General features: G+C 35.9%; 1 protein-coding gene across 1 annotated transcript; it reads right to left on the bottom strand.

The window, feature by feature from the left end:
- Nucleotides 1–492: 492 nt before the first annotated feature.
- On the bottom strand, nt 493–10,721 carry LOC122315331 (homogentisate phytyltransferase 1, chloroplastic). The gene is made up of 13 exons (XM_043131187.1): nt 10,410–10,721; nt 9,395–9,442; nt 8,182–8,474; nt 8,007–8,090; nt 7,852–7,926; nt 7,576–7,659; nt 6,556–6,645; nt 2,937–3,038; nt 2,595–2,690; nt 2,372–2,443; nt 2,172–2,267; nt 1,331–1,435; nt 493–733 (listed from the first exon to the last, which is right to left on the bottom strand). Exons 1-13 carry the CDS (start codon nt 10,459–10,461, stop codon nt 692–694), a joined length of 1,239 nt encoding a protein of 412 aa, XP_042987121.1. The 5' UTR covers nt 10,462–10,721; the 3' UTR covers nt 493–691.
- Nucleotides 10,722–10,932: the final 211 nt, after the last annotated feature.

Raw genomic sequence — 10,932 nt, 5'->3', positions numbered from 1 at the left:
TGTAGCTCGTAGCCATCATATACGATTTAGAAAAAATATTATTTTACACGTTAGATTTCATTATTTTCAATATGTTATCTTTTAAATAAATCTTCATTTAAATTATTGACCTATAAAATTATTTAATTCCAACTCAAAAAATACCCTTGTTACAAAATCTTAATTCCTCGGATTTGGTAGTCAACGATTTGGGCTCCAAAACATAAGAAGTAGCGACGGCATGGATTTTGAATCAATTTTCCTTCATGGCCAATACAAGTATTTGGCAGGAGAAATATGTTGGAAAAGAGAGCATGAGTTTATTTTTTTTAATCAAGTCATTTATGCATCATGACCTTTTAAATGATTTGGAGAACATTTTGTACTCTCCATTAGAGTTAAGATATTGTAGATGCATGCTTGTTGTAAGATAGTAGGATCCCTTCAAATTGTTTCCACCAAGGAAGTAACCCCAATGTGTCAAAAGTTGAAGTTCGATAAGGACAATGCTGGTTTAACAAAACTAATAGATATACTGCTTGCAGAATGGCGATGGAGTTTCTAAATGCATTTTACAAATCCTTGAACACGAGATTCCCTAATACAGATTTGAGTTCACGGGGGTGAGGGGAGGTAATTAAACATCGCATACAACTTCGAATGCGTAAATCACTTCACCTATTAACCCTGTTATCGAAAATGCTATGCATCCTCACCGGACAAGTGGTATGAGGAAATACTCAGCATAGAAGAGCTGCAAAAGGAAACACGAGATGGGACTAGTAAACAGAAAACATACCAGTATGAGTCGAATATCTAGGAAGTAACAGAGAGATTGAAAAGCTTCAAAGGTACATTAATAACCGAGATCAAACATATGTGACCGGGACCAATGGGCCATGGTCTAGATAGAGTTGGCAGCAGGGTTCCCGCTCAGCTCAACATCTAGTCCACCAACAGTTCATATTTATGAAATTTACTTCCAGCTAAATGAAGTGATTTGTACGAGTAAAACATAGGAATATTTTGCTCTTAGTTGAGATAATCAATGGGTAGGCAGGTAGCAGTTAGTTCTTACATAACTAGGAACCAAACTCATTCAATTACCTCGAGCAGGTTCCAGAAATTTTGTCAGACTTTGCCAGCCCTATTTTGGTTTCATGATTGAAAAGTAAGGCATTGATGGACAACAACGTTCCAAAGTTGTGTTTAAGCCACATTTCTTCGTGTGAAAATTCCGAATTAAATCCAATTAAAACATTTTATTTATATAGTCTACATATAAAGGGCCATGTGAAAACAGAATAAAAGTAGCTCAATCTATGACAATATGAAGCATAGCCTATGTTACCTTCCAAATAAACATGTAAAAAGATGTGATTGCAGCTTTGCTGCTCAGATCAACAGATTTGGCACGATTCCATAGTGTTGAAGCCAATATTGCATGTCCCAAAACCTAAACCAATGCAAAGAGAGATAACAACAACATCTCTAAAAGTTAGCATATAGTACGGTCACTTATATTGAAACAACAAAACTGAATATCTCTATAAACCATTAACTCAATATTCCATACAGGATTCTCTGAAAATCCATTGAACCCTCAGGTTTGTGAAGTATCACTTGTAAAGGTAAATATTTTAGTATTTTCTATCACTCTCGATGTAAAACTAATGCTAAAGAATTGAGAAAGTCATTCCACCCCCTAATGGTGAAACTAATCCAAGCTGAAGTAATAGTTTTTGCTAATGCTTTTAAGTGTCTGCATATTTCCTGCAACTTCGAGTCAGAACTTCAAGCTAAGCAGCTGTGCTTGTTTCATGTTTGAGCTATTATGAGATAAACCGTACCTAGTACTCTTGGCTAGTAACCAAGGGAATTAAAGTGGTTGTATGTTACCATGGCTTAACAAGAATGACGGCAAAAGCAAAAACCTACCATCATATAATACCAATACAGTACACAAGCATATTTATCACCATTAGTCTTTTCAGTAACAAAGCAACTTCCATGAGCTACTGCAGTTTTAACCGTTTTCTATATATTTACCCCTTTTATCTTTTAAAGTAAAAGAGTGGGGAGAAACCAAGCAATGCAATAACTCAAGAGGAATGAGGGTTGTGCTTGTCCTCCATGCCTTCTACAGATTAAGAAAATTACCAAAAAAGTAGTTGAGAAACTGAACAAATTACCGTGATGAGTTTACTCCAAAAGCTGCAAGATGCTACTCCCATTAAAAGGGCAACACCATAAGCCATTTCAAGGAGTGCAATACAAATCCAAAATACCTGGCCAATGTCAATCAAGCACAACCAAACAATATAAAAAACAACACTTATAAGCCTTTACAAGATCTTGCACTGAAGGATCAAGTTCGTATAAAAAAACTAACCCGCTTTTGACCCAAACGTACTGAAAAAGAGCGGATGCCATATATCTTATCTCCATCAATATCAGGTATATCCTACACAAAATCCAGAAAAAGGTTAACATTGAATGTGATGTTTCAACTCGAAAAGAATTGAATATGTGGTATTAAATAAGTAAATAACTCAGAATCTTAATTAAACCATACTTTTACCAGTCCATTTTTAAAAAAGGAAATTAGCTGTTACCTTAAATAATGCTATAACAACTGAAAAAAAGCTCATGAATGCAGTTGCGAATATCAGTGGCCTTGAGAAGACAACGGGTCTTTTGAACACATGGGTCTGAAAATTGTAATATACATTAGTAACCAAGTACTGGAAATGCAACAAACAACAAAGAACAGACAATCCAAGTTTACCAATTTTTGCAACATGACAGGTACGTGTCAGTAACCATTCTTTTGGCCCCGACACCCTTGCCATAGAACTGAACTTATACTATGTTTTCAGATTACCATTTGAATGATGAATTAAGTATATAGCGAATAGAACAGTGAAAATTATAACCTCCAAGAAAAATAAATATACCTGCATGTGTAGAAAAAATGCAAGTTGAACGATCACTGCCCGCACAGCCAGGATGCACATTGCAGCAACCACTGCAAACTTCTTCCATCTCAATAGAGGCAACTAAAACAGTAGAAGGTATGCCAAGAGCAAGTCAGAATAACAATCAATATCAATTTTCCAACATGCAACTATGAACAGATTGGGGAAAAAAGGAGAGAGGAAGAGAGTAAAAGATCATCATCTCAGAAAATGAACTATTTTTTATATATATCATATCAAGCCATCATATTAACTTTCCCAAATACAACCACTAAATATAACTCAACTAGAACTGAACCTTTTCCCTCTTTTTAAGGCTAGTGATCTAAGCATGGTAGCATGTGTCACACAGTGTGTAAGTATATTGTAAAAATTACGAGGAGCTTTGTTTGGTGGAACACTAAAAGAGGCTCAAAGATACAGAAAGTAAAAATATACTTGCGAATGGTTGGTGTCTTCTGTTAATTGCCTGCTAATTAGGGTTGCTTCCCTTTGGAAAGATCTAATAAACTATTGGCTTATCGGCAATAAGAGTTTATTGCGCACACGTGTATATACTCAACATGCCTTATATAGGTAAAGGGGTGAGAATAGCCTATATGCTGGAAAAATCAGATGTTCTTTTGCACATTTTTCACCGTAAATTTTGGACATTTACTGTAACAGCCCGACCCGAAATCCTTTGAGATGAAAAATGAATAAAATGTATCTGGCTTAGATTACTTTTAATGGTCCAATATCTCAGAAAAACTTCAAGTGAGCTTTTTGGGATAATTTTGGATAAGCCCACGGGCTAAATTTTTATGGTGGATTTGGAATTTTCTTTGGGCTTAAAAAAAATTAAAGTTAAAGTCCATTTAATATTTATGGATCAAGTGGGCCACTTTTAATTTTGGTATTATGCCCAAGAGTTCTTTTTCTGAAACCCCAAAATTATTCATCGGGCGAGTTGGACTTGTTTTGGACTAGGGACGGGGGCCCATTGGAATATCTGAATTTTTGGCTCATGAAATGAAACCAAAACCCATTAGGCCCAATGCCCATTTCTCTATAACCCTAAGCCATACATGTCTCCACTTTCTACTAGGATTACAATTCTAGAGTCCTCTTCCAATTAAAATTCCTAACCCCTATCGACTGCCATACCCACATAGCATACATGTCGTGTTTCTTTCTCTGCCCTAGGATACCACATATATATACATAACATATGTGTAGTTGCACAAGCAGTTCCACCATGAAGCTCCTATATGCAAAGTCCGACAGTCTCCATGAAGACCCGCGCTGTGGCACAATGAAACCATCACCTAGCCTCAACATCTCAGCCATCAACCACCATAGAATAGGCCCCACGTCGCCCTCCCTCTCTCCCTCTAATCCCACACATCGGTTCCTCTCTCTCACAATACCTCATTCCCTCTCACGACAACACCCAGCCCTATAGATGGATTCCTTCCCACCTCCCAACCTCCTCCTCCACACTGCAATAGCCACGTCCAGCCCTTCACGTCACCCACTGCACAATCGTGCCACGAGAAGACTGAAAGCCACACTGCCATAGGACTGCTACAAGCCTCCGCCGGAAGCAACCGAGTCGACCAGCTTCAAGCCACACCCATGGAAACACACACGCGGACAGAGGGAACACCAGCCGACATCCTCTGTTCTCCACAACAAAAACATAGCAATCTTGAGACTAGTTGCCTCCACATCTCAACCGAGAGCCACTGTGTATGGCCACATCTCACCTTGGCCAGCCCCTAGCCATGCGCAGACGTACACTATAGCTTCACCACCATACCACGTTGTGGCCACCACAAGCCACTACACACCCAAGCCAAGACCTACCCGGCCAGCTCTAGCCCATGTACGTAGCCACCATTGAAGTGCCCATGTGAACAACCTTCACCCGGCTTTGGCCTTCCTCTTTCTCTCTCACCTTAGTTTCTCCCTCTTTCTCTCTCCACGTTCCCTCTCCCTCCCCCTCCAATATAACAGACCAAATGGATAATCTAAAACTTTTTCACATGAAACCCAAGTGACTTATTTCTAAATTACAAAACTACCAGTGTCTAATAAGTGTTGATGGTAGGATTGATAGTTTTATGATATTTTGAAGGTGGAAACATTCTTAGGGTCTAATCTTATGAATATTTGGAGAGGAATAATATTTAGAGTTTCAAGGATTTTAGATTTATGGAAATATAGGTTAATTAATGTAGTTAGGGTTTTCATTACAACATACTTCTTCAATTAGAAGTTTATGCAAATTCATTGCCATTTTATAGGTGATGACTGATATTCTCTTAGCACTGTTATGAGGAAATTCAGAAAAGTTAAAAAGTCCAGGTAAACAGGATTCTCATACTAGACTTTGCATAAAACGAATGGACTGAGGTTGATTTTATGAAAAAAGTATGCATGTTTTGTTATGAAAAGAAAACTTGGAAACAACCTCAGTCATTTTATCTACATTATGCATGAAATCTGTATTAGAAGAAAAAATGTATTTTTCTATCACGACTGGTGCAGACATGAGCTATTTTTTGCATTTTGTTTTTGAATTGTGCAAAAAGAGTGAATATGAAAATTTATGCATGATTATATGAAGATGATCTGAATTTGCTCTGTTTTGTACTCTGTTATGATATAATGTGACATCTGAAAACCTCTAGCATGACATTCTGTTTCTATTCTGTTTTGACCTTACCACGGGTATAAAACTATGGCCTCTATTTGGGTTGATACCAACTTTTTAATTTTTGGTGCACTCACTTTAGAAACAAAGTGGTTTTCTGTGTGGGCTTTCCTGTGTACACACTTGGGGTTCCTAGAATGATAAAGGGAAGATTTCATATTATGTTTCTGCTCGGTTGACCACCGGGGTTTGCATAACCCTACCACGGGGATTAAATATGGAATTAGATTCTAATGATGATGATCAGTTATGCTATGCCAAATGATTTTCTACTATGAATACTTCGAACCGTCGCTCTAATATTTTTTATAATATGTTTTGATTCTGCATTTTGAAACTAAAAATGTTTTATTCTGCATTTTGAACTCTGTAAATGCTCATGTTTACATACTAGTATATGTTCTCCGCTTAATGAGTTATTGATAACTCATCCCTTATCTCCACAATATTTTTCAGAAAATTTAAATATTTCACTTAAGGATCAAGATTATGGAGCATGGACAAGATTAGTTAAGCACAAAAGGATGCCATGGTTATTGGAGAATTTTATTTAGCAAAATTGTTGTGTTCTTATAACATGGTATATTGAGAGGTTGACAAGATTTTTTAGTGTTCCTAGTTAATTATTTGGAGTAGTTGATTTAAAATAGTGAAATCTATGTGTAATTGAGAAATTGGAATCTATATATGTACTGTGATATATGATTTTAAGTGAAATGTAGTAACTCTCCAACCCATCCAGGTACGGGGCATTACATTTACTGCAAGAGAAAGAATAGGTAGACCACATGAACTACAGTTCAGATAGAAGAACAGTTTAGATACACATTATTCATCAGTAACTCATAACTTCACCATATCTGAGGAATCTGCATTTACATGTGAGCAAAACCAACTCACATTGATTGAATAAGCAGTTCCAAGTAAGAAACTGATGAAGAGTGCCCAAAACAATGGCCATGAACCAACAATCCATCCAAGCCAAAAACTCTGTCAAAAAGGAAAGAAAAAATAAACAAACATTCGGTAAAGAATCGGGATCAATGCTCAAATTTTCAAAATCAGGGAAAATTTGCACTGAATAACTTAATAATCAGAAGACTCGAGGAGTTTTTAGTTTTTACAAATTAAAATTGAAAAGAAAAAATAGTATAGAGCATTCTGGCAAATATTGCATTACAATTGAATTTTTTTTTTTTTTTTATAAGTAAATTACAATTGAAAATAGATTGACATCTAACCTATTTATTTGATTTTGTTAAAAAGCAGCTTGGTTTCATCTACTAATGATGCACTAATCCTAATAAGCATACCTTAATAACTTTGATTATTCAAGTCCAAGTTCTCTTTTATTCAACATACAACTTGACTTTCCAATCAACAAATCATTTTATAAAGGGTTCCATAGCCAGTATCAAAATAAAGAGACCTATAAACCATAACTTAAATGATGAAAACAAGTTTTTGGACAAAAAAAACTGATTTGTATATCTGGAAACCATAGAGAGACAGGGAAAGCATTAGAGCTCCTTTTATCTCTCATGATTATCTCTTACAGATGACATGCATAGCAAATCATAAAAATAGAAATATAGGACACTGCGTTATTAATCTAAAAATGAAAAGGAGAAAACAAAATTCTAACGTGGATCACTAGATTGACATAAGCTATATTAAAATTATAAGAATAACTTGAATTTAAGTTGAATCGACAGAATTCTGATGCTGTCTTGAAAAACACTCCTCCATGGTTCTCCCCCTAAGGTGAGACAGGAACATAATGTTAGTTTAAATCAAATGTAATCTGGTTCGGTGTTGTGCACATGTATTATGTACCATACACATTCATTCCCTTATATAAATACAACACCCATGCAACCAATCCCAAACTGCTGAGAGCAATGATTCTAATTTTAATACCAGAATGGAGAAAGACGTCACAATCATGACACCAGTTCCAACAGAATATTCCCCTGATGCTAATGGCAGATATGGCTTGTTAACCTGCAATGAAACACCACAGTGTAAGAATACAATTAGACAGCCCACATATCTTCCAAGTAAACACAAACACACACAGATATATGGAGGGCTCAGACAATAGTACCATTCTCAGTCCTTAGGCAGCATAATTTGTGTTTATTTATCATTTAAGTTATAGAAGTACTTCCAGTAAGATTCATTCACGATGCCTACCTTGTCTATATCAATGTCAGACAACTGATTTAGACCAACAATGTAAATATTCATGAATAGGGCAGAGACGACAGCCTGAAAAACAATGCAAAGGTAGAAAGATTATAAAATGTACCAATGGAAAATTCAGGTAGATAAGATTTTTGACGCATCACCTCCAATACCCCGGTGAAAAACAATGGAGATATATCTGACAGGTTCTCGACTGCAAGTAGAGAAACTGAGATTATGCTTAATGCCTGCTCACAGAAAAGTAAGATTAGACCTCTCTAGAAATTAAAAAATATACAACAAGTCAGTTAAATTTATGCTATCAATATGAAACTTAACTGTGCCAATAACTGTGTGTGGCCGTGAAAACCTGTAGAAAGCATCTAACGCATTTTTGAGCGTGACCCAAATGTTTTTCGGTTGATAAGCTCCAGTCTCAGGTTCAAGAGGGTGTCCAGAGGCTGCATTCACCAGGCATTTTTTATTACGTCCCCTGTGAAAACTGGTTCTTTCCTCAAAACCTCTTATATTATGCTTCAACAACTGCTGCTGAGACCTGATATCTAAGTGTCTATCCAAGACATTCCATGCTCCACATCTTGAAAGTTTGACGGCTAGATGAGAACCTACATCTACATAAATGGAAGGGTAAGACAGTCTGGATAGGAACTGAAAAAAGAATAATTAAAAATTATTCCTAAAAGGAAGACACCAAAAGACGAATCTAAAAGTAGCACACAGCTTAAACCTGCCAGAAAATTAATGATAATATATGATCAAACATACCCCCCAAGGCTTTGCTGAATTAATTATTTCTTATCAAAGAAAAACAATTCTACACATTTCACAGGACGATAATTGGTTGGGAAAAAGGCTTTGCTGAATTAATTATTTCTTATCAAAGAAAAACAATTCTACACATTCCACAGGACGATAATTGGTTGGTTATACAGTTTTGAATTTGAAGATTATGTGCTCAAGTCCAAGTTAATTGTTGCCAGCACCTTTTTGAGAAATGTTTGGGACCTTAAACATATGAGTTCTCTTTTGGAGTGGAGACAGGAGTACTTTAATAATTCTGAGAAGTTTTGAACTTGACAATAATCCATGGCAATGTCTAGTTTCCTTATACATGGGTTTAGTTATAAAAATTGGGCATTAATGTGCCCCTTTCAGTAGTCCAAGACAATTTCAGGTTCATAAATTTCAATGCATCTCTGTCCATTTTTGCAAAATGACATCTATAAATTTCTTTGAACAGCAACTTCTAACAAGGTTCTCCATCTTGTTTACCTTAAATAATTTATAAAACCAATGAACACGATCCTGCCAATTGTGGATATAAAATTTCCAGATCCTTATTGAAAAGTATCAGCTATGCTAGTCAATTAAGAAAATCTTTGACTACCCAAAGAAAGTGTAATCGGAATTGGAGAAGAAAAAATAGCAAAACAGAAAAGCAAACAAGGACATTTACATTTGCGAAAGGAACAGAGTAGTAAAACAAATAAAAGATGTAAAAGTTAAATTCTTGAGGAATCAGTGTCCATACTTGGAGAGCAAACCTTCTTCAATCTGTCACTCCTCCAGTCGCTTGCACCTGCCAGTTATTACATCGCATTATTTACAACATACCCAGTAGCATGAAGTGGCAGATACAACGCTTTGTTTGGTTTCCATTCTTTGTTTCAAAATTTTTCAAAAAAATAAACTTTTCAACTTCAGTCCAAATATCTTTTTATACTTTTCAAAAAGAAAGCTCATCTAATCATATGCCTGGGTTGCTATGAAAAAAATACGAAAACCAAAACATCACCTCTCATAAAAATGTTATCCAACTTTTTAAATCTACCAATTCACTTTCACAAACACCGTTACAAATCTAAAGAATTTCTCCATTTTTCTACTCAAAAGGCACTTTTTAGATACCGCCTTACATCCCTTTGACTTTTCACTGAAAATAAAAGGAATTTATAAGAGCCAATAATTTTCGGAAATTCTCACTTAGATGCGAAAAAATAAGAATAATGATAGACTTACAAATATTTGATTCTCTTGATTTGAATCTTTCAGTTTTACTTAATGGGACTCAAAATCGGAAAAAATATCGTAGGCAAAAATAATAAACAGGGAAAAAACCCCATATTTCTAGAATGGTACAGGCAAGAGAGTGAAGTCTTTTATTTGTTTGTTTGTTTGTTTAGTTTACTGGTAATGGAAAATTTTGGATATGCTCACCTCCTCTCAGTCAAAAAGTACCAAAAAAAGAACGAACTTCTTCATAGAAGGTCAGAGATACCCAAAAAATAGACGTAAAGAGCAACCTTTTTTCTGTTTTCAGCAAATCAAACCCAGTGTGTGACAGTGTGAGAACTCAAAAAAGAAAGACCGCAAAAGTGAGCTGCATGCAGTCATAGTCATACTACGGTTGAAGCAATCCGAAGCATCTAAAACTGACCCAGACCGGCAGACACCCCAAAAAACAGTCAAAATAAACAAATAAATTCGACATGCAAAAATTAATTAACTGTTGACAAGAACTGAACTCAAATGAGATAAGCACATACCCAAGATTATTGAAGAACGTTTGGTAAAGGACCCACGAATCACTGAATCCATATTTATTTCTTCAGTCAGGAAAGCCGCATGCACCAGCACTAAATCCTCTCTCTCTCTCTCTCTCTCTCTCTCTCTCTCTCAGTCGGAGCAAAAGACGGCGGAGGTGATTTGGAGGCTGATTGAAGACCACCTTCAATTAGGCGCAGCGGTATACACTAACGTCCGTTCTTTATATTACCACTCTACAGGTGACAAAAGCATCCCAGCACATTTCGGAGCATCTGGAGATTCTGGACCTTTTGTTTCTGTCAGGGCTGCGGAGAACGTATCATATGACTTATGAGGCTGTATTTTTTACTATTTTATTATTATTTAATATTTTTTTATTCACAATCACATCACCTATATAGCATTTTTCCTTCTCAAAATCTAATGCTGAGATTGTTAGAAAAGGTCAATTCTAAATGGCCCACGATGTTGTGAATATTTTGGAGCATCAAAATCATTGTTATTTATTATTTTGAAGTGTTT

Source organism: Carya illinoinensis, chromosome 7, assembly GCF_018687715.1.
Source record: "Carya illinoinensis cultivar Pawnee chromosome 7, C.illinoinensisPawnee_v1, whole genome shotgun sequence".
Taxonomy (NCBI): domain Eukaryota; kingdom Viridiplantae; phylum Streptophyta; class Magnoliopsida; order Fagales; family Juglandaceae; genus Carya; species Carya illinoinensis.
The sequence above is the reverse complement of the archived record's forward strand: the minus strand, read 5'-3'. Positions and strand labels throughout refer to the sequence as shown.